Raw genomic sequence first — 25,687 nt, 5'->3', positions numbered from 1 at the left:
ACTTTTACATTATTCGGTAAAAAATACATTTTTTGTTTCTAGGCCGTATCATCTTTGGTGCTGTAGCCATTTAAACTCACTTGTTGAGTCTATATCACAATGGTAAATTACAGTTCTCTTTTGATTAAAAGTTTACAATATATGTATACGCCACGTGGTCACTACTGTTTACTCTGAGATACGCATGAATGATTTAACACGATACCCTTTACAATATTCCTTAAATTGATTATTAGTATTGGTCATTTTTTAACATAAAAGTAATAATGAACAGGTTCTGGTTTTGTTTTCTGATTGCATTTTAAGTGGTGTTTGTGATAAAAGCGTATCAAAACCAAGCAATGTCGAAGATCGTTTATCATACAACTTGGTATTGCATTTCTATTTTGATAAAAAGTCTACACTATATATATATATATATATATATATATATATATACGCTACCGTTTACTCTGAGATACGCTTGAACGATTTTACGTGATGCCCTATATAATTCTCGTTATGTTTATTATTAGTATTGGTAATTATTAAACAGAAAAGTCATAAAGAAATAATGAACAGGTTCTGGTTTGGTTGATTGCATTTTAAGTGGTGTTAGTGATCAAGGCGTATTAAATCCTACCAATGTCGTAGATTGTGTATTATATTCAGGTGAACATGATATTAAGGATTCTACCGAAAGATGAAGGGCTGCTTCATATATTATTTTTTTCCCTCGATAAGTTGACGCAGATGTGCGACTTGTCTGTAATTCTACCAATTGTTTCCTTTTCCTGATTGTGACATTTTGACTGAGTGTGGATTTGCATGGCAGGTGATGAATGCGTAACAGTTGACACTTACAGTGTCGACGCACCCGGTCTTGCTCTATTTGGTGTTTATGCGATTACCTCATGCGATTTGTTTATTATCTTGATTTGTCTCTTCTCAACCCATTTACGAGATTTCAACATCGGTAAGCAGTGTCACTCATATTACCTCTACTGGGTGACTTCAGATATGAGAAAATAGAAAAGTTGGAATGTTTAAAAACTGTTAAAGTCAGAAAAGATGCTCAGCAACAAAGATTTTTTAGTGTTGTACTACAGTACAGAAAATCTAAATTATCATTTTCGTTTTTCTCATTTAAGCAATTATGATGGAAAATAAGCAGTTTAAATCTTAATTTTTACCAAATATTTTCAGTAATTTAAACTTAATATTTCAAACCACATTTAACATACCTTTTTGTGTTTTGTTAAATTACAACTTGCTATTTCATTGGTGTATTCCCAATATAGCCTTCGTTCTCAATGAAAAAAGTAAAGTTTATATAAAAAGTCAAATAAGATTTTTTCACAATGACATTTTAAATTAATAAATTTATGCCAAACAGTCAAAGGTTTGATTCTCAACGTTGCGTCTGTAATATGTAAAATGTAATGAGTCTTAAAAAATTCAGATGAATGATGGTTAATGGGCCTATAGAAACTTTTCTTCTGACGCTTTTTTTTATTATCAATTGATGATATTGGTATCATTATATATATTTTGTAGTATTTCTGAAATTGTCTTTGTAAAGTAGTACTAATAAAACCTCCACGATGTTGAATTCTGATATGAACAATCTGTATTTTCACTATATGGGCAGTATACGCTTATGACTGAATGACTTTAATACCCCGTCACTAAGTCGGACATTTACCAATGTATAGGGACATTCGCTCTTCCATCATTCTTAAATTGAACAGTTGTCCATACTTTTTATAATGCCTTATGATTCTGATATAATTTTTAGTACTAAGGGGTATAATGATATTTTACAGATCGAGTTTACTTTTTGTTCCGGGTGCTTGACTATTGGCGGAATTACGGTCCTAAGACATATTTTTTTATGAAAGTTGTACTTGTCCAGACGTTATAACATTATCTATATAAATATTGCTAAGCACCTGTCCTGTCTTTATGACAAATAAGTTGTTCTTGCCGCCGAAAAAGTCCTAATAAACATTGTTCTTGTGTGTAAATAAGGTTACATAAATTGCTGTATAACGGAATAAGGTATTGACAATTCATTTGGAAATTAAAATATACTCCCATACAAAAGCGGAAATCCTGAACATCAAAGGTCTGTTATATGTTCCTTTGGAATTTTAATCCCAAATTACAAACGTGTCCTTATAAAAACGTTATATTATTGGGTCTGCAGCGCACCAAAAAACCTCTTTCCAAACTGTTAACATTAATTTTTAGCAGCAATCAAAGTGGGGCTTCAGATATAGTTGAAACTTCCTAGTATAGAGGAAGTGTTATAGTACATGCAATTTAAGTATATTTCCTTTTGCCATAGTATAATAATATTTTACTGTGATATCCTTTACTTTAATATTCACCATTCTAAACTTAACGACGGATGAAAAGACAGTCCAACTTTGTTTCATTAAAAGAAATTGCCAACTTGGATATACACATCCAATTTAAGAAGGGATAAATAATATTTTGTACAAAAACCACTCTGATTATCTGTTTTCATTCAGATACTTGATTTTGTTATTGACAACCTATTTTTACGTTTGAAAGACGCGTTTTTCAACAAAAAATCTTATGGAAACCAATCGTGCTCATTTTTTGCTGACTTGTTCATAAATTCATACGAGGTAGACTTCATAATGAGCTTCTCGGGAAGAATAAAAACAGCTAGCATTATCTTGTAACTTCATGTTCAGCTATAAAGATTATGTCCTTTCACAAAATAATTTGCAGCTAGGTAACTATGATAAAAGATACCACAGATACAAGTAAATATGTGTCATATCTTGACCTGCATACAAAAACTGCAAATGAGATTCAGTTGCGAACAAAACTTCACGTCAAAAGAGATGATTTTAGTTTCCCAATTGTGGGAACTTTCTATTTCTATGAAGGAACGTTCTACCAGGGCCTGCATATGGAGTATACATCTCCCAGTTGATATAATATTCCGTAGCTTGAGTTTTCGAACATGATTTTCTTGATAGGGATTTGCTGCTTTCAAGGAAGCTTTTGAAACAAGGTTACCTAGTAGTAGTTTAAGTCGTCCCTTCGAAAGTTTAAAGAACGCCATCCCGTTATAGGATATTTGTCACAGTTGACGACAGATGTGTTCCTCTTCCTATTGTCGTTATAACAATCCCGTCCTCTTTCCATAGATCATGACAATTCCGAATGTAAACTTACCATCATCAAGATTGGTACAACTAGTGAAGCAGAGTCAACTTACCCTTCATGAGCATCTGAGATTACCCCCAACTTTGTAGAGGGGTTCGCGTTGTTGAGTCTTTAGTTTTCTGTGTAGTGTTTTGTGGACTTCGTTGTCTTTTTGTCGTTTTTCTGTTTTTGCCATGGCGTTGTCATTTTTCTTCTACCTAAAGGAGTTTTGAATTTCCCCTTTGTATCTTCCACTATTTTACCCTTAAAATAAATAATCAGAACCTCCCGACTGCTCTTGTTTATCATCAACATACAGATATAGTCCTGCTGGCCTTTGATAACAGGGAAACTTGGTATCGTAAACATAAAATATATAAAAGAGTTGTTTGCCAATGGCCAAAACATCGATGAACTTCAGGTAACTAATGGATAAACAAAATTAAATTGTCTATAGTATCCAAGGAAACCATTTTTATGGAGTGTTTTAGAAGACAATAACAACAAATCAGTTGTTGGCTACGGGCATAGTCAGAACGTAAACGCTATAGTGCGTTATTGTTTTGTTTCTTGGTTAATTATTTTTATAAAGGAAATTAAAGTGCGTTGTTATTTAGATATGCAGCTGGCTTAAAGTTATACTTTTCGTCCAGTTACCATGCGACTACATCGAAAATGGAAATATTGACAAGCGAATCGGACGATACGAAGTTGACTTTAGATGAATTTGACTATTATTTTTAGTTCCAGAAAAGTGCTTCGGACGCATGAAAATTATAAAGGAGAGGTGAAATATACCAGAGACATTCAAACTCATAAGTCGAAATTAACTGACAAATCCAGGACAAAGAACGAAAAACGACATAAAAGACAAACTACTGTATACAAATAAAGGCAACAACAGTAGTATACCGCTGTTCAATAGTCAAAATTCGACTATGCAAAAACAAATCCGGGTAACAAACTGAAATCGAGGGAAACACATCAACTATAAGAGGAAAAAACAGAAACACTGAACTACAACAAAAGCAAGCGCCAATATACGTAGAAGACACAACATAGAAAACTAAAGACTGAACAACACGAACCCCACCAAAATCCGGGGATGATTTCAGGTTCTCCAGAAGGGTTACCGGATCCATATGAGACACCCGTCGTGTTACTCCTATAAAGTTCGTTGATAAATCAAATCAAATGATAAGGCATCACGCTATAGCGGATTGGTAATTGAGACTTATATCAAACCTCAAGAAATCACTTAATTCGTAAACCATCGGTCAAAGAATAAAGTATACAGTGTGGTTTTTTTTTTTCATTTTATACAGCACTGGATAGATACCGCTGCTGGTGGACATAACAGTCCCCGACAGTATTATCATCAGCTTAGTATTGAGTACTTCGTTAGTACTGACATGACTCACAACAAACCCTTCTTAAATTTTCCGTTTATAAATTTAAAAATTATAAAGAAACGAAGGTTTCAGCTCCCTCCGGCAAAATTGACCTTAGGTGGATTTGGATAATATTTTTAGGTCCAATTTGGTCACGTAACTCTTCTTCAACTGTTTCGGTTCTTATAGATCTTCCACTTTCAAATATTCGGCTTTGAACATTCCTGATGAAGGTAAATCTAGAAAAGCGCTCTGGATGCATGCAAATTATAAAGTGTTGCTTTCATTTTTTCAATGATTTATATGTAAAAAATAACAACAACTAGAGTATGAAATTATCATATATTTAATTGAGCAAGTAATTAACATCTTCCTTTTCTCTTTTTCATGCAAAAAATTAACCTATAAATGTATTATAATAGTAAATTCTGTAGAAAGTAAACCTGTATGAAGGGTGATAAATATGTACTTGAAAAAAAATCACTATTGTTATTAGATTTGGTGCTTATTTTTGTCTTGAAATAAGTATTGTCCATATTTTGTTTAAAACTTAACAGTTACACACATGACCAATTGAAGAAAATGTTATACATATTAGCCATGTGTCATACACTAGAAATGTGACTCAACCTAATTTTTTCTCCGAATTACAGGTTTGTTAATGTTTGAATGTACATAAAGTATCGGCTATTTTTTAATTCGGCTTTATAACAAGTAATAATTTTGGCCATCCATTTCCTATTGCTTTTGTTCTTTTTGGAATTTGAATGAAAAGAGTATACATCAATTAGACAGTAACCTAATGACACAGATAAACCAAAAAGGCACTTTAATGTCAATACAAATGCATTTATGGAATACTTCTTTCACAGATGACGACGGATATAATTCAATTGTCGTAACCATAATCCCATCCTCTTTTCTCCTCGAATGTGACCTACCAAATTAGTATTATCACTGGGTTTTTACTAACATGAGCAACAAGAAGTATACCACATGTGGAAAAGGATCTGCTTACCCTTCCTGGGGGGGTTTGTGTTGCTTAATCTTTACTGTTCTATGTTTTGTTTTGTAAACTGTTTGCATTTTGTCATCGTTTTTCATTTTCTTTTTGCAATGGTATTGTCAGTTAGTTTTAGAATTGCGAATTGAATGTCCCTTTGGTATTTTTTGCCTCTCTTTTAAGAAGAAAAAAATAACAGGAAGATAAAATAAAAGTTCAACTTTGCATGTCGGAAGTTCTCGTCAATTTCAGTGACTTCGATTGTTGCTACAATCCTGTCCCCCTTTCCCCCGAATGTGACATACCGAATTAGTCTTATCACTGGGCTTGTACTAACATGAGCAACACGCAGTATAACACATGTGGAGTAGGATTTGCTTACCATTCCGTAGCACCTGAGATCCCCGACGGTGTTTTGTGGGTTTGTGTTGCTCAATGTTTAGTTTTCTATGTTGTATTCTGTATGCTGAATGTCCCTTTGGTATTTTTCGCCTCTCTTTTAAGATGAAAAAAAAACAGGATTAAATGAAAGGTCAACTTTGCATGTCAGATTTTCAACCTAGGTTTTGTATGGCGTTCATTATCACTGAACTAGTATATATATTTGTTTAGGGACCAGCTGAAGGACGCCTCCGGGTGCGGGAATTTCTCGCTGCATTGAAGACCTGTTGGTGACCTTCTGCTGTTGTCTGTTCTATGGTCGGGTTGTTGTCTCTTTGACACATTCCCCATTTCCATTCTCAATTTTATTTGGTCAACTTCAACGTCCTCGAATATTGTACCTCTATTTGGGAAGATATCTTTCAAGTTATTATTTAAATTTTGACTAATGTCTATTTAAATTCACAAGTAAATAATTTATATGAATGCAATAACTTAAAACTTGACCACTTTAACACAAAGGTAAATTGTTAAAAGTTGTAAGCATTCTTATTAACAAATCCACAAAGCAATTAGGTACAAAAACTAAACTTAATACTATGAAGTTAAATATGAAAAAAACAATCTTAATGTTTTGGTCCAAAGAGTTTTTTTTTAAGTTGATATGATCGAGAATAAATGAAAAATAAAAACTGACATGCAAAAAATGGTTATTAACAAAACCACTGTATTGATCGCTCTACTAGTTTGGGGATTATATTGAATGCATCATTTGTAAGACTAGCACTCCTTGATATTCTAAGTGTTAACATAAAAGGGAATGAGGAGCATTAGATTAGCATCCGGGTTCTTGTTGGGTTTGTCAACAAAAAAAAGAAAGGAGCACCTGAGTTCACCCCCAGTTTTTTGTGGGGTTCGTGTTGCTCAGTCTATAGTTTTCTATGTTGTTTATTGTGTACTGTTGTTTGTCTTTTGTTTTGTTTTTTATTTTTATTTTTTTGCCTTGGCGTTGTCAGTCTATTTTCGACTTATGAGTTTGAATGTCCCTTTGGTATCTTTCGCTTCTCTTTAATAATTGTATAAAACAATTTTGAGCATCACATAAATTAATCCGTCTTTTCTCTATAGTACCATATACATGTTATTTTACAGGAGACAGAATCTAATCAATAAATATATTTCAGCTATACGCCAGTCAATCCATTTTAATAAGACACATCATTTCGTGTTGTTTCGATGTGTTTTAATAAGAAACCTTTTGTAGTGGAATAGTTGTTGATATGTCAAATCAAATGTTTGTCATCCGTGTCAGTTCCTTTTCTAAGCATCAACCTTCATCATATGAATCTCGTAGCAAATAGAGTGTTGAGTAAGATTATGTTCAAATAAATTTCTCCAAAATGGATTTCTATGGTACCAATAAATCCTAAATCCTATATCATATAATGATTTCAATTGCAATAGATAGGAAACATCAGGTGTCGCATGAAATTCAATAAGAAGCATTGTTACATCTTTAAAATATCCTTGCTTGATCATAACTGGCATACTGACCCATTCAGAGCCTTCAATGTCCATTTTAATAATATGCAGTATACTCTGAAAAAAGATATATAAATTACTTAAATAGATAAGGATAGACGTAAATGGAAAAGCGACCAAATGACAAAACAAAATATCCAGAGCCATGTAGAGGCAAATATAGGGTCTTCACCAATAGACAATGGTTCACACGATATGTCAAGCTTTTAATCGCTTGTGAATCAATTAAACTGAGGCTATCAAAGATTTGCCATTTACACCAATTCTTCATATATTGAAAACAAAACATATGATAAAGGTCATCCACTGACCAGATTTCTGACGCAGGGACGGGCAGTCGAACTCGTGGTTAGATTTTCATTTCTTTATTCTTCAAAGGAATGATTTGGTGTTTTTTTTCAATTATATAGGTAGCTGAAGTACAAATAAAATTAAATAATATTGTACAAGTCCTCCGATTTAACAATGTCAGTATACCAATTATGAAGTTCGAATAAACAAATTGGTTGTTGAAACCTATTTTGCTAAAACGTTGTAATGTTTTATGAGTTGACTATAAATTTTTGACTATGACTATAAAAATAAGAAGATAAGCTATTTATACCGTTTTGTTCTATTTTAAGTTTACCATTCATTTTTCACTGAGGAATTAAGGCCGTTTTTTTTTCATTTCGCTTACTTAAGTACGTATTGCTTTATAAAAAAAACCCTGTTGATTGATTTATTAATTGATTGATTGGTGTTTTACGCCTCTTTCAATATTATTTTGAGAGAACCACCGACATTTGGCAGGAAAACTGACAATCGTAGTACGTCAAATAGGCCAAAAAATATCTGGTCTGTAAAATCTAGGTCACGGTTTTGTCAGAAATCTGTAAAAACTGACTTTTAGGCAGACCTGGCTTGCCTATAAAAATTTCCCAGGAAGACACTCAAGTCCCATTTACTTCCAGTTAGTATGGATGGACTGCTGTAACTACAAGGAAATAATTGAATGACAAAACAACACAGTTTGGTCAATGTTCACTTCTCAAGGTCGTATGAAAATCGAAAAATAGACTAAAAATTACCATTTTTCAGCTGGGGTGGGTTCAAACTCACCAGAAAATAACTTGTTTTTCCTATCCGATAATAGAGAAAAAATGAAAAATACTTTGTCTGCTTGGATTGCTTTTTAAGACTCATCTAAAAAATGCATAACATTTTTGTTCGTTAGAATGAGCAAAGGGTAAGAAAAAAATGTTAGGTTACGCATGAACATTGTTTTCTTGTTTAATTTTATTTCATCTATTAGAATGGTTTGAAATATAGAATCAAATTTTGTTTCCAAGATGACTTATAATCGAGCACACCCTTATTAGTGAAATAACCTAGACTTAAGGGTTACATACCTGGAAATGTATTCTAGTTGTACCATTTCATTTTTCTTGGACGATTCTACATCCAATATTTATTAAACAAAAAACACATAATCCATTAACATACATGTGCATTTTTATGCACCTGTCCTAAGTCAGGAGCCTGTTGTTCAGTGGTTGTCTTTGTTGGTGTGGTTCATAAGTGTTTCTCTTTTCTCGTTTTTTATATAGATTAGACCGTTGATTTTTGTTTGAATTGTTTTAAACTAGTATTTTTGGGGCCCTTTATAGCTTGCTGTTCGGTGTGAGCCAGGGCTCCGTGTTGAAGGCCGTACTTTGACCTATAATTGTTTATTTTTTACACATTGTGACGTGGATGGATAGTTGTCTCATTGGCACTCATACCACATCTTCTTATTTATATGTATATGCATACATATTAGGATTTTCTCTTTCCCGAAATACCACTTAAAGACACAAATAAATATCCTTTCAATCCCAAGAAAGACGTGCGTATCCATTGATTTATAACATTAATCGGGATGAACTTTATTGAAGTTCAGTTTGTAATAATTATTCTACTTTTCATGGAAACTTCGATAAGAGAGTAGATGGTCAATTTGATCTTTAAGTTTTGCATAAGGATTATTGGGTACAACACGGAGAAAATGAAAATAAAACCATTACATAACGAAATAAAATTCTATAGAATGTCATACTCTGGAGATTCATTTTTAATATTAAAGGTGTATTTTAAGTCAGCAAAATTAAAAAAAAATGTCCATTATTTCCCAGGAATGGACAGTTATTTGGAATATCTAACGTCAATTCAGTAATGCTCAGTAGCTTTTCAGATAATTCAGTATGATGTTGATGGGTACATGTAAATAACAACTACTGAACAGTCTGAATTCAACAGATCTTAATTAACTGCAAAAAGTAAAATAACAAAAATACCGAATACCAAGGAAAATTCAAAACGGAAAGTCTCTCATCAAAATAAGAAGTTCAAACACATCAAACACATCAAACGAATGGAAAACAACTGTCATATTCCTGACTTGGTACTTGGTACAGGCATTTCCTTATGTAGAAAAGCGAAATGTCTGAACAGTACTGAATTTACCGCAGTGGATAAGTCTGATAAATGACTGAAATACTGAAAATTACTTCATAATTTATTGTTATGTCTTTTAAGAACTTTTCAGATCAAAATGACCGTTTCAGATATTGAGCACTCTTTATATAACAGGTAAACCAACGAAATGCTATATCTGCACAAATTACACTTTGATCATCCATTTTCACATAGGTAGAATACATGTTACAAATGTCAGCTAAAATAAGCAGTCTATCTTCAATATACACCATTATGCAAGCTGAATATTTATAAGTTATCGTCATTGTTATACTTTTTTATTGGTAAGGAGGTACAAAAACTCAAAACCATCACGGCGATCCTTCAAATCAATGCACAAGTACATATGAATTTGTAGAGAAAAAATAAGTACAATTTAATGCCGGTATATTTGTAAATTATTTAATTCTAGCACTAAAGCTTACACACAGGAATAACTATAAAAATATAGATGTGAGACAAGTTCGATAATTTTATTGTAAAAATGCAAATATAACTATGTTCTCTCTTCCTTTGGAAAATATCATTTTGATCAAAAGGCTTTTTATCATCAAAATCTTTTGTTATAACAATGACACAAGGGGTCAGGTAGGAATACGATATGAGCTGTATAACGAATAGGGACATCAACATTAGTTACTGCATCCAAACACTTATGATATGATGTAGGATCTGTTATTTCAACTTAGGTAACATGGTTACAAAAACAAATCAATAACTTCCATCTCTATTAACAGGTAGCAATAGTTATATGTTTAATTGAATATATACGGTAAACTGTCGGACTTTTGTGCCACATAAAAGTAAAACTGGATGATAAACATGAAATAGACGATAGGAGATTTCTTTTTTCTATTAGTTGATATGATTGAAATTGTATAAGAAAATAAAAATTGACATGCAGAAAATGTTTATTAACAAAACACGGTTTATTATATTAATCGCTCCATTTTGTTTTGGAATTCTATTAGACGCATCCTCCGAAATACTAAGCATTTTGTATCCCAGGTAAAGATTACATTAGCTGTATTGGGCAAAACCTTTCGGAATATTTAGTCATCAATGCTCTTTAAATTTGTACTTTATTTAGCCTTCTCAACTTTTTTGTTCGAGCGTTACTGATGAGTCTTTTGTAGACGAAACGCGCATCTAGCGTACACAATTTTAAGCTTGGTATCTATGATGAGTTTAGTGTTAGACTAGAGCTCCTTAACATTTTTAGTGTTTATATAAAAAAGGGGAATGAGGAGCATAAGACTGGCAACCGGGTTCTAGCTGGGTTTTCTTTAAAATAAAAACGATAAAAATTGTACAAAACCATGTTTTTCATCACATAAATTACAAAATAAAAGTTTTCATCAGTGCTTTCTTTAAAGTATTTTTACTAGAACAGAATATAATCTCATCAATAAATACATTCCAGCTAAACATCAGTCAATCCATTTCATTTTGACATGTCCATTCTTGTTGTTTCGATGTGTTTTCATAACTAGAACACCTTTTATAGTAGAATGGTTGTTTATATGTCAAATCAAATTTTCGTCATCCATGTCAGTTCTTATTCTACACATCAACCTTCATCATATGAACCTCGTAGCAAGCAGAGTGTTGAGTTAAATTGTGAACAAACAAATTTTTCCAAAATGGATTTCTATGGTACCAAAAAATCCTAAATCCTATATCATATAATGATTTCAATTGCGATAGATAGGACACAGCAGGATACGCATGAAATTCAATAAGAAGCTGTGTTACATCTTTAAAATATCCCTGCTTGATCATAACTGGCATACTGACCCATTCAGAGCCTTCAATGTCCATTTTAATAATATTCATTTTTCTCTGAAAAAGACATAGTTATTACTAAAACAGATAAGGATAGACGTAAATGCAAAAGCAACCAAATGACAAAACAAAATATCCAGAAACATGTAGAGGCAAATATAGGGTCTTCAACAATAGACAATGGTTCACACGATATGTCAAGCTTTTAATCGCTTTTGAATCAATTTAACACAGACTATCAAAGATTTACCATTAACACAATTTCTAAATATATCAAAAACATAACATATGATAAAGGTCAGCCTTGGACTAGGTTCCCTACTAATGGACATTCAGTTGAACTTGTTGATGTATTCGTAGCTGAAGATACAACTAAAATAAAATAATAAGTCCTCCGATATGACAAAGTCAGTACGCCAATTATGATGTGCGTTTATACAAATTGGTTGTTGACACCTATTTTGCGAAAACGTTGTAATTATTGCGCATGAATGTTTTATAAATTTACCATTCATTTTTGACTGAGCTATTTAGGCCGTTATATTCAATTCTGCCAGGACTCCTCGTATAATAGTTTTGCCTTTTACTAACCTATTGCTTTATAAAAAGATAACTAATGTCATGATTTTCGAGCGCACAACATGTGTCATGAAAAAAACTGAACAAGTATGCTAAAAAAAAGCTTGGAAGCCAAAAATATCATATGTTTGAGAGAATAGAAACCAACATGGCCTTAATTAACTATCCAAAACTGTCTGATATCATTTTTACATAAGAAAGATGGAATCTTTAGTTAAAGAACAATTACGAGCTTAAAATTTACAAGCGAAATGTTAAATTATAATTTGTTAAAAACCGAAGCAAAGCCATCTTTTTTAAAAAGTAAAAATAACAAAAATACCGAACTCCAAGGAAAATTCAAAACGGAAAGTCCCTTTCAAATGGCAAAATCAAAAGCTCAAACACATCAAACGAATGGAAAATCCGTCATATTCCTGACTTGGTACAGGCATTTTCTACTGGTCGATTGAAGCTAGTTTAAAAGCAAGCTAAACCTACGGGATGTCTTGAGCATTCTTCATAACGGGTAATCCAACGAAATGCATTAACTGCACAAATTCCACTTTGATCATCGATTTTCACATATTAGAATACATGTAACGTATTTAAGCAAAATTAAGCAGAGTCTATCTTCAATATATTCTGTTTGACATTTTATTTTATTTGACACCATTATGCAAGCTGAATATGTTTAACATTATCGTTATTGTTTTACTTTTGTAATGGTAAAAAGGTACGAAACTCAAAACCATTTCGGCGGTCCTCCATCTCATTTGCACAAATTCAAAATTGTATTAGATATAACAAATAGAATATGAATGCACAAGTACATATACTTTGTAAAAATATAATTTGTACTTTGAAGAGAAAAAAATAACTACAATTTAAAACCGGTGTATTTGTTAATTATCTAAGTCTACCACAAAAGCTAAGAGAGAATAAGAATTATAAAAATATCGATGTAAGACATGGTCAATAATGTTACTGTGTAAATGCAAATGGCACTTTATTTTAACTCCTTTACACTTCTAGGAATATCATTGGTTAAAAGCGAACACGTAATAATAATATTAATACGTATATTTAATATTTGGTCAGTGGGCGTGTTTTATTTAAAACCCGATTAGTAGTAGTGTTACTTCTCTTTATAAAAATAACATGGCTATGAAGAAAAATGTTTTGCCCGGACAACAGATGAAGAAATTGATGATAAACGATTGAAAAAGGATACAGAAAACACATTTAAAGCTAGCTAACAAATGGTTATTGTTGGTATTTGTTTTTGTATAGACCAATGGAAGTAGGTTCTCAATATTGAAGACGTGATCACTAAAAAATAAGCCACCAATACTAAATTCCACATATTAAGATAGTCGGTAAGATAAATTCGTTACACAGTGTGCTAGTGACTTAATACGACATTAACGGCGTCAGTAAACTCCATATGGGGCTCGAACTTCGCTCGCTCTCGGCTCAAATGGAATTTTCTGAATATCGCATTCAGTCTCTCTTCCTTTACAAAGTATCATTTTTTATCGAAATATTTTGTTATAACTATGACACAATGGGTCAAGTAAATCAATCGAGTACACCAATTATTTATTTGATTTTTGTCATTTATCAAAAAAAACGTTAGTTATGACACAAAAAAGAATTCTTGAAATTTAGAGACTAGGCCTGCCTGTGAAATATAGATTAAATCTTAAAGCATTGGTAAATTAAATTTGGAACCTTTTGTCTGTCAATTTGCATTTCGTTATCACTTTCAGAACCGTTGAATTTTTGTTTCATTATATGATGAGAATAACTCAATATACATTAAGTAACAGCTGGAAATGTATAAATACGTTATAAGCTGTATGACGAACAGAGACTTCAACATTATTTACTGCTATGATGTAGGATCTGTTATTTTAAATTGCAAATCATGGTTACGTAAACAATTAATGACTTCCATCTCTATCAACAGGTAGAATTTTTTATGTATTAGATGTAGTCTTCTCATATCTATGCGGCGTCAGCCACGAAGATATGAGACGACTTAATCTGGTTTACATAGAAGTAATGAATAATTATTATATCTTATCTTTTGTTCTTAAAAGTGTAATTAGTTTTGATAAAACAGGAATAGTGTCTCAAATTTTCCTGATGCAGCAACACCTTCAGAAGATGTTTCATAGTTATGAATTTGGAATGAAATCTTAATTGTGTCTATTTCTGGCATCAAATTGACACCTAATCACTTCTTTTGTATGGCAATATGAATCGCTGTACTATCTCGTTTTTTCTGGTTTTATTGCCAAAACCTGAAATTGTTGCCGACAAATGATAACACTTCTATGAAAATGATTAAATGAATGTATATGGTAAATCGTCGGAATTTTGTGCGACATAACAGTAACACTGGATGATATATATAAAATTGACAATCGGGTAAATTAGAAAAAGATCTTTTCCAAAATTAGATTAAGCATTCCATAATAAGATTAGGTCTATCAGTACACAATTTATACTTACATTTTCATGACCAAGAGCTTTACTAATATTTTGAAATGTTGACATCTTAAATTTGTTACGTCTTGTATATTCAACTTCTCCAATACCAACATCATGGAACCATGCTTTTTCAGTTCTTTTCCTTGATTTCATTTTCATGCTTAAATACAAACCAAATTCAGATAAATATTAGCATATTATTATGCGGTGTTGTTTAAATGAAGATCTGTTATGTTGAGGTCTAACCGATCCTTGTTGTCAAGTCATATATCTAAGTAGTCACGAATTGAAACAGATATAACATATATACGTGTTGTCCTTCAATTAATTTCACTTAAACAACAGCATAATACCATAACTATTTAACTACCTCGCAACAGGTTTTTTTTTTAAATAGTTAACGAATTCGTTAATAATACGTACGTTGGATCGAAACCATGAACTTCACAACCATATATTTTCGTAATGTCATCATCAAAAACGAAATCATTTCCTATCCTGAAATAGTTAGAAAAGAAATACTGTATATCCTACCTGCTATAGATTTCAGAGAATTCAGTTTGTGACGCGATGTGATTTGTTAACCGTGTACATTAAAGACACGGTGTATACAACAGTTCCTACTAGTAAGGTTCAGGGCAATAATTGAGCAAAAATGTAATCACATTTGTCGTAAATAAATGAATCCAAAAGGCATCTAAACTTGAGAGAATATTCCTTTTGGCCCAATACTGATTCAGAATCGTCAATATGGAACTCGTTTCACCTCTAGTGATATAGGCTTGACTTGCAAATTCATTTACTTTAGCAGAAATCGTTTTTAAGGTGATCTGCAAGATCAATCGATCCTGTTCAGCCCTTGACTAACATAACGGGGTGTGACTTGCAGAGGTGTTTGTTCATCTTATTTCCTTTATCGATTGTGTGTTTTTCGTTGATAGTGTTTAGGTCTTTGATTTTGTTTGCTGCGCTGACTTTGTTTGCCTCTTTATTCGCATCGAATTTCAAAAGAGAAACTTTTTTTAAGTATTTCAAGATAAGTTTTCTAGCACTTGCTAACATTTTTATTTCCTTTTTTGCATTAACCAGAAGTTTACGGATATCGAATGCTGATGCACTCAATGAGCTATAGTTTTGACATGCTATTTCAATTTGGACTTCTTTCTAAATCTTTGATTTTTGAAGTACTAAATGTTGTTTTAGATTTCAGACTACTTAAATGATAATGTATTTGTCTTTGAAACACGAACTGAAGCGCCATGATAGTGGAAGCTAATGTAAGCAGATGCATGCAAAGTACCTAAGATTTATATTCAATATAGAAGTATTGAATTTAGTTTATTGATACAAGATAAAATGACAGAAATATTGTTTAGTACCTTAAAACGTAAAAGTTAAAATATCTATAAAAAAAAATTGTACATTTCTGCTACGTTTGCTTGTTCATGTACACGTTAGTTCTGCGGTGTTGTCTTGGTTTATAAAATATCAAATGAAACATACTCACCCAAAGTCATATACAAGACAATTTACTGGTGGTCTATACTTAACATCATGACAAACGTTCCATCCACCATCTTTTAATATTCCAGGCCGTATAACTTGGGTGCAGTGGATTTGGAGTGATGTTAAGTATCTAAAACATAAAATAATAAGGAATTTATATCCGATTAAAAGTGCAAAAATAAGAAAGATATCATGATTTCTGTGTGATTAAAAGGAAAACTTCGTCATTATAAATATAATTGAAAAATATTTTTAAATTTATATTTGAGGCAGGCAATATTGGTAAAATGAAATAGTACTTAGATCTTGATTTACAAAATTGAATTTATTTAATTAAAATTATGATTTTGCTGCGCATTACACGAGTTGTTTAATTGTAACGTGGTTCGCTCGATGGCTAAGTTTGCAAAGTTGAAATATAAAACATTGGAGACAAGAACAGAACAACAGGTAAATTTTGCAAGAGAGAATTGCAACCTAAGCTTGATGTCAATTACATAAGTTCATGAGCGAACGCTGTCAATATGCAAGTGTAAAGTTGCGTGCAAAAATTAGGCCTATGTATCAGTAAAATACAGAAAAAGAATAATAAACGAAAAAAATAGAATATTTACTCATAGTGCCATCGCTTGATATTAAAAAATTAATCCCACGAAAAAGGTTTGACAAAGTTATTCAAGTTTTAAAACCAATAACACAGACTACACCTAATTGTTGACAGAAAGATAAAACAACTGTTCATTCATCAATGAAATGCGCAACAATGGGGAATAGTCCACTGGTACCAACATAAGAATAATATATATATATATATATATACCATCTTTGCCGCAAGTTTATTGTTTTCTGTTTGGTATTAAATTTTTAATTAAGATCCATTTATTACACCTTGTGATCCGTTTATTTGGCAATCGCCAATGGCAGTCAGCAGGGTTTAAGAACATTTGTTCTTCGACCTGTTAGTCAAATGCGTTTTGTTAAAATATACTTTTTCACTTTTTTGGTCTTTTGGAAAATGTTGTTTGTGCTGTATTTAGACCCCTCTAACAAGAAATTTGTTTTTGCATGCACACGTATAAAAATTGCGGTTTTTATCCAACGCAATCATAGGTTTGAACGTTGTTTTCAATTTAGACTTGTTTATATTTTTTCGTTTGGGCTTGTATTATATTTGCCTTCGTGTTCATATGATCCGTTCATCCTATTTTGACTCTTTCAAAATTTAAGAGTCTATCCTAAATTGAGGTAAATTATATGGCCTTCCAAATACCGTTTCGATTCCTAACATCACTGAAGAGACATTAATTGTCGAAATCCGGATATGGTGTACACATTTTTGCACCTCATGTTTGCGGTATACCAACTTTTCCGCAAGTTTATTGTTTTCTGTTTGGTAATAATTTAATAATAAGATCCATTTATTACACTTTGTGATCCGTTTATTTGGCAATCGCCAATGGCAGTCAGCAGGATTTAAGAACATTTGTTCTTCGACCTGTTAGTCAAATGCGTTTTGTTAAAATATACTTTTTCACTTTTTTGGTCTTTTGGAAAATGTTGTTTGTGCTGTATTTAGACCCCTCTAACAAGAAATTTGTTTTTGCATGCACACGTATAAAAATTGCGGTTTTTATCCAACGCAATCATAGGTTTGAACGTTGTTTTCAATTTATATATATATATAAACAATTCTAAATTGAAAACAACGTTCAAACCTATGATTGCGTTGGATAAAAACCGCAATTTTTAATGTTCTTAAACCCTGCTGACTGCCATTGACGATTGCCAAATAAATTGATCACGAGATGTAACATGGATCTTAATTATTAATTTAATACCAAACAGAAAACAATAAACTTGCGGAGAAGATGGGATACCGCAAACATGAGGTGCAAAAATTTGTACACCATATCCGGATTTCGACAATTAATGTCTCTCAATGATGTTAGGAATCGAAACGGTATTTGGAAGGCCATATAATTTACCTTAATTCAGGATAGACTCTTGAATTTTAAAGAGTCGAAATAGGATGAACGGATCATATAAACCCGAAGGCAAATATAATACCAGCCCAAACGAAAAAATATAAACAAGTCTAAATTGAAAACAAAACGTTCAAACCTATGATTGCGTTGGATAAAAGTCGCAATTTTTATACGTGTGCATGCAAAACAAATTTCTTGGTAGAGGGGTCTAAATACAGCACAAACAACAATTTCCAAAAGACCAAAAAAGTGAAAAGTATATTTTAACAAAACGCATTTGACTAGCAGGTCGAACAACTGATGTTCTTAAACCCTGCTGACTGCCATTGGCGATTGCCAAATAAACGGATTACCAGATGTAACAAAATAGATATTATTATTAATTTATTACCAAACAGAAAACAATAAACTTGCGGATAAGATGGTATATCGCAAACATGAGGTGCAAAAATTTGTACACCATATCCGGATTTCGACAATTTATGTCTCTTCAGTGATGTTAGGAATCGAAACGGTATTTGGAAGGCCATATAATTTACCTCAATTTAGGATGGACTCTTGAATTTTGAAAGAGTCGAAATAGGATGAACGGATCATATAAACCCGAAGGCAAATATAATACAAGCCCAAACGAAAAAAAAATATAAACAAGTCTAAATTGAAAAAAAACGTTCAAACCTATGATTGTGTTGGATAAAAACCGCAATTTTTATACGTGTGCATGCAAAACAAATTTCTTGGTAGAGAGGTCTAAATACAGCACAAACAACATTTTCCAAAAGACTAAAAAAGTATATATAGATATACCAGTACAACAATGTTAAATTTGTTCTTCCGCAAATTTGCAGATTTAACATTGTTGTGCTGATATTTAGAGTAATTATTAATATTATATGTGTTTTCAGCCGTGTATCACCTTCACTGGTAATCCAATGAGTACTGAAATTAATACTCTTGTGTAATTAAATAGAAAGAATAAGAAGAACAATACGAAATTTGCGTTACCTTGTATACAAGTCCGTAATTGTAGCATTATCATATGAATTTAATGTAGATTCGTCTGGAATTGTTAAATGTGTATCATCCATCTGCAAATATTCCAACAAAATGATAGTTAAAAATATCAAATCTGAGTTTTTGAAATTACGGAATTACTGCGTTATTTATTTCAATATAAGAAATATAATTAATATAAGATATTAAACGAAACAACAAAAAGTATAATTGTAAGCATCATATCCAAATGATCCTCAACAGGTCAGCAAATGCGTTTCCTTAGAAAGTTGCAATCGTAAATTTTACAATTCAGAAACTAAAACTTTTCTCAAAATCCCAATACTGACAAATCAAGATATGTCTGAGTGACTTAAGAAAACTTCACTGAATTCAGTCCTATCCAGGTTCGGCGGATTTACCATGGCTATATGAAGCCAACCCCTTTCATATGCATTGCAGAGTTAATATTTCGCTAGGAGAAACACAAAAACATTTCGGAAAAAAAAATATAAGATGACATCTGCACCATACATGTACCATCAGGTACCATTAGGTAAAAAAATCTACGAATGTTTAATGTGAATGCCAAATATCTTCACCTCCCGTTTGTATGTATGCCAATGTCATTGAGATTTTATGGAAGATCTAAAATCATTCAGAGCCAAGAAATAATAGGACAATTGCATATGTAAGTTATTAAAGGTCAAAGTTTCTTTGAAATACGATGTAATGTTTAGAAGGAATTATGGATAAGTATATTGTTGAAGCCAAATATTACTTCTATGTACCTTTTCTGGTTTGATAGTATTGTTGGGTTGCTGCCTTATCGATGTATATTCTACATCTTGTGTCCCTAATGCATTTTAGAAATCGTAATGCTACCCAATAATAAAAGCTAAGTCACCTCATTGTTAAAGTAGCAATGTTAAGAAACAAACCTTTTTCGATGTATCCCTGCAGTCCTTGTGCATCTAAAACATAAAAGTTAAATCTAAATGAGCAATTTGGAGAAAAAAATCCGATCTTACAGCTTACATTATAATTAATAATTAATTTACAATCTAGAAATGTTTTCTTTTCTTTTATTCGTATTTATATTTTTGTGTGTATCTAAGCACTTTGACTGCAAAACATAACGAAACAAAGAGAGGTAAACACTAAAGATTTTACTTTTTTAAAGATCTTTATGACTGACAGCGTATTTTATTTGAACCGTCTGGTTTATGATTATAAAGTTTGTTTTTAACAGTTGTAATTACAGAAGGCAAAAGCATCGAACTTCTAAGTAAATGACATGATAACGGTTACTCTCCTCAATAAACAAAACTGCATTTTCAGAATTGTTTCATTTGACTTGATTTGTTGGTTTTTTTTGGTCATTTCCTTCTCCAATTTGGATATCCTTTTAACATTGTCGGTTATGATTTCAGATAGCCTTTTAACATTGTCGGTTATAATTTCAGATAGCCTTTTAACATTGTCGGTTGTATTTTAAGAAATCCTTTTAACATTGTCGGTTATTATTTCATATGTCCTTTTTACATCGTCTGTTATAATTTTAGATATCCTGTTAACATTGTCGGTTATATTCTAGAATTCCTTTTAACATTGTTGGTTATAATTTCAGATATTCTTTTGACATTGTCGGTTATAATCTTGATGTTTCTATTTCCTTAAAAACAAGTTAAAGAATGTCAACATCATTTTTTTGTAAACTGATACACTTTGTACTTCGAAATCGAACGTGATGTGTAAAGGTTATAAGTTTTACTAAACGGTAAACTTACTAAACGGTAAACTAATTAAACGATAAACTTACTAAAGGGTAAACTTACTAAACGGATTTTCGTTAATTTGATATCGGTGAAAACAAAATCTTACAAAATGTAAATAAAGACATCCAGTTAGGAGTCCACGGGCACATCCCCATTCTTCTCTTGACCAAAATAATCTAAATCCTTCTTCATAGAGTGACCTGTAATGACGTAAGGCTGATTTATGGTCAATCCTCCCTCCTGACAAATAGTTCGTCCGTATCAACACCTGCTGAAATTTTTCTAATACAGCGGACTTTAAAACTGTGTCCATGACTTGCTTTGTTAAAGCACCAGCGTCGATGATAAGTACATCTTCTGTTCCCTAAAAGAAGTACAAAAATCAACATAAATGATCATAATGAATCTTCAAGACGTAGGGTCATAAGAAATGTTCCAACATGAAGTGTCATAAGAAATGTTCAACGTGAAGGAGAATCATAAAAAAATGTTCAACACAAAGGAAGGATCATGATAATGTTTAACATTAAGGGAATGATAATGTTCAAATGAAGGACGATAAGGAATGTTTCAACATGACGAATCATAAGAAATGTTTCAACATGAAGGATCATAAGATATGTTTAACATGACGGATTATGAGTATGTCCAGAAGAAGGATCATGATTATGTCCAAAGAAAGGATTATGATAATGTTAAACACAAAGAACATGAAGGCCCATAAGAAATGTTTCAACATGCAGGATCATAAAAAATGTTTCAACATGAAAGATCGTGATAATGTTCAAATGAAGGATCATGATAATGTTCAAATGAAGGATCATGATAATGTTAATCGTGATGGATTATGATAATGTTCAAATGAAGGATCATGATAATGTACAAACGAAGGATCATGATAATGTTAAACATGATGGATTATGATAATGTTCAAATGAAGGATCATGATAATGTTCAAATGACGGATCATAATAATGTTAAACATGATGGATTATGATAATGTTAAACATGAAGGATCATAAAAAATGTTTCAACATGACGGATTATGATAATGTCCAAAGGAAGGATCATGAGTATGTCCAAAGGAAAGATTATGATAATCTTAAAGATGAAGAACACGAAGGATCATCAGACATGTTTCAACATGAAGGATCATAAGAAATGTTTTAACATTAAGGATCATAAAAAATGTTCAACACGAAGAATTGTAAAAGAGAGGCTAAAGATACCAAAGGGAGATTCAAACTCATAAGTCGAAGATAAACTGACAACGCCATGGCTTAAAAGGAAAAAGACCAACAGACAAACAATAGTACAGAAAACACAACATAGAAAACTAAAGACTGAGTAACACGAACCCCACCAAAAACTGGGGGTGATCTCAGGTGTTCCGGAAGGGTAAGAAATGTTCAACATGAAGAATCATGAAATGTTTTAAAATTTACCAATAACATAGTCACCAGTGTGTTAACCTACACATATACCTTTTACTTAACTATTTTTTTTGTACGTTAATTGTTTGTCATGGTCATAGTAAACGTAGTAAAACATCTATAGGTCAATCATGGTCTGGTCCATTTACAACGGAGGTGTATAAAATTTCAAAGGTACGTGTATTTCATGGGTTGCATCGACTGCCGCGTGTTTGGTTTGATCTGGTTATTTCTTTGGTATAAGAAGTGAACTCGTTTTTATACATCTGTCCTACCAAAGTCTCGTGCCCTTATGATGAATGTGGGCAAATTACGTAATGCTGATTGGATACTGATCTCAGGTCATGAGGTCACTGACGTCAATATATTTGCTGGGTAAACAGAAGTTGAGATCCGTCGTTCAATCATGGGACCCTCCATGATTAAATAGTGAAGACGAACTCTATATCATCATTCCCAGAGACCTAACTTTCAACATTTACATACAATAACAATAAAAGTATTTGTAATTTTCATCAAATGTCATTAAATACGCGTTGGCTAACAGTAAACAACGATCGTGAAAGTAGAAGTGACTGTCTACTTAGTAGCCCGAAACAAACCTATAGCTTACCCCCTAAACCGTAACAATATTATCCAAAGAGCCATGAAAAGGAGGTCAAGGTCAGATGAAACTTGTCAGACCGACATGTTCACCTTACAATCATTTCATACACCAAATACTCTTGCTCCCAAGGCTAAAATGTACATTGTTCAATGAACCATTAAACAGGTCAGTAAAACCTGTCATACAGATATGTACTCCTCACAATCCTACCATACACCAAATACAGCGGATATATTATTTATAGTATATGAGAAACAGACCAAACCACAAAAAACTTAACATTGACCAAAAAACATGAAAATAAGGTCAAGATCCGATGAAATCTGCCAGTTGGGCATGCACACCTTACAATCATTGCATACACCATATATAGTTGACTCATTCCTTATAGTATCTATAAAAATAAGAAGATGTAGTATGATTGCCAATGAGACAACTCTCCACAAGAGACCAAATGACACAGAAATTAACAACTATTAAAGGTCACCCTCTACTTTACATTTCAAGCTCTTGCCTTTACATCTCCAGTGCTGTACTTTGCATCTCCAGCGCTGTACTTTGCATCTCCAGCGCTGGAATTCACATCTCCAGTGCTGGACTTTTCATCCCCAGCGCTCGACTTTTTATCAACATCGCTCAAATTTACATCTCCGGCGAAAATTTTGTATATATATACAGCGCTGAACTTCACATCTTCAGCATGGAACTGTATATCTTCAACGCTTGACTTTACATCTACAGTGCTAAGCCTAATATCTACAGCGCTCGAATTTATGTCATCTGCGCTGAATTTTACATCCTCAGCATAGTACAATATATCTTCAGCGCTGGACTTTACAACCTCAGCTCAGGATTTTCAGAGACTTTACATATCCAGCGCTAGACTTTAAAAACCATAATTGTATGAGATCAACTGTATGAGACTGTATAAGACTAAATGTATGATACTGCAAGAAACAAAATCCATGAGACCAATTGTATAAAATTGTATGAGATCAACTGCATGAGACTGAAACCAATTGTATGAGACTACATGAGTACAAATGTATGAGACTGTTGGGGACTGTATGAGACCACTAGTGGCATGACGCTTTTTCAGAACACCTGTATGAGATCAACTGTGTGAGATTGTATGATATCAACTGTTTGATACCAACTGTTTGATACTGTACTAGAACAACGGCATGAGACTGCACGAAACTAACTGTATAAAACTGCAAAGATCAACTGTATGAGACTGTATGAGACCAACTGTATGAGACAAACAGGACTTCGTAGATTTACACTCGACCAATTGTGTCTAAATGACATAATAAAACGTACATATATGGGTGGATGTTCATTAAATATCTAGAACTATCTAAAGATATTAAACTAACCATCGAAATAACAGCATTTTTATTACTTAACTTTGGCACTAACTTCTTGAAAAATGAAAGGAAGTTCTCATACAGATTGGTTGAATATTATTCTATTTATGAAAAAGTTTTGCGATTGAATTCAGAATTTCTAACTTCGATACCACTCTTTCAAATTCTCTTTATTAAAGTTTTGCGATTGAATTCAGAATTTCTAACTTCGATACCACTTTTTCATATATAAAAAAACGTACATAATAAGATTGTACGGAGCCCTGTTGGTTTCACACAGATTATAAAGTGTCTTTTAAAGTCCTGCGCTGAAGATGTGTAAAGTCTAGCGCTAGAGATGTAAAGTCTAGCGCTAGAGATGTAAAGTCTAGCGCTGGAGATGTAAAGTCCAGCGCTGAAGATGTAAAGTCTAGCGCTGGAGATGTAAAGTCCAGCGCTGGAGATGTAAAGTCTAGCGCTGGAGATGTAAAGTCAAGCGCTGAAGATGTAAAGTCTAGCGCTGGGGATGTAAAGTCTAGTGCTGGAGATGTGTAAAATCTAGCGCTGGAGATATGCAAAGTCTAGCGCTGTAGATGTAAAGTCAAGCGCTGGAGATGTAAAATCAAGCGCTGGAGATGTAAAGTCTAGCGCTGAAGATGTAAAATCAAGCGCTGGAGATGTAAAGTCAAGCGCTGAAGATGTAAAGTCAAGCGCTGAAGATGTAAAGTCTAGCGCTGAAGATGTAAAGTCAAGCGCTGGAAATGTAAAGTCCAGCGCTGGAGATGTAAAGTCTAGCGCTGGAGATGTAAAATCAATCGAATTATACGAATTCCAAACAAAAAGAAATTAGAAAATTCAGCAAATAGTCAGAAACTCACTAAAATAAGTAAGAAAATACCAAAACGAGAATAAAAAAAATTATAGACGGAAGAAGATATAAAGCACACTATGACCAGCAAACAACCATTAGATAGCTGATAGTGGGGGCATAAAGAACCCTCAGATAGCTGATAGTGAGCATAAAGAACCCTCAGATAGCTGATAGTGAGCATAAAGAACCCTTATATAGCTGATAGTTGGAATAACGAACCCTAAGATAGCTGATAGTGGGCATAACGAACCCTCAGATAGCTGGTTGTGGGCATAACGAATCCCTAGAAAGCTGAAAATGGGCATAAAGAACCCTTAGATAGCTGATAGTGGACATAAATAACCC

General features: G+C 32.7%; 1 protein-coding gene across 3 annotated transcripts in view; it reads right to left on the bottom strand.

Annotated features, from left to right (window-relative positions):
- Positions 1 to 4,886: 4,886 nt before the first annotated feature.
- The window catches only part of LOC127729975 (uncharacterized), a 40,281-nt gene continuing 19,480 nt past the window's right edge, over positions 4,887 to 25,687 (bottom strand). For 2 of the 3 annotated variants that reach the window (XM_052237978.1, XM_052237988.1), the window contains exons 8-14: positions 21,189 to 21,446; positions 20,246 to 20,278; positions 19,317 to 19,399; positions 16,328 to 16,456; positions 15,244 to 15,318; positions 14,842 to 14,980; positions 10,367 to 11,820 (exon numbers count right to left, since the gene is read on the bottom strand). In XM_052237978.1, the coding sequence (XP_052093938.1) occupies positions 11,542 to 11,820; positions 14,842 to 14,980; positions 15,244 to 15,318; positions 16,328 to 16,456; positions 19,317 to 19,399; positions 20,246 to 20,278; positions 21,189 to 21,446 (996 nt within the window). In that variant the 3' untranslated portion in view covers positions 10,367 to 11,541. Of the gene's footprint in view, positions 7,540 to 10,366; positions 11,821 to 14,841; positions 14,981 to 15,243; positions 15,319 to 16,327; positions 16,457 to 19,316; positions 19,400 to 20,245; positions 20,279 to 21,188; positions 21,447 to 25,687 lie in introns of those variants that run through there. The other variant, XM_052237992.1, reaches the window with a different exon arrangement.

Source organism: Mytilus californianus, unplaced genomic scaffold (genome assembly GCF_021869535.1).
Source record: "Mytilus californianus isolate M0D057914Y unplaced genomic scaffold, xbMytCali1.0.p SCAF_1, whole genome shotgun sequence".
Taxonomy (NCBI): domain Eukaryota; kingdom Metazoa; phylum Mollusca; class Bivalvia; order Mytilida; family Mytilidae; genus Mytilus; species Mytilus californianus.
The sequence above is the reverse complement of the archived record's forward strand: the minus strand, read 5'-3'. Positions and strand labels throughout refer to the sequence as shown.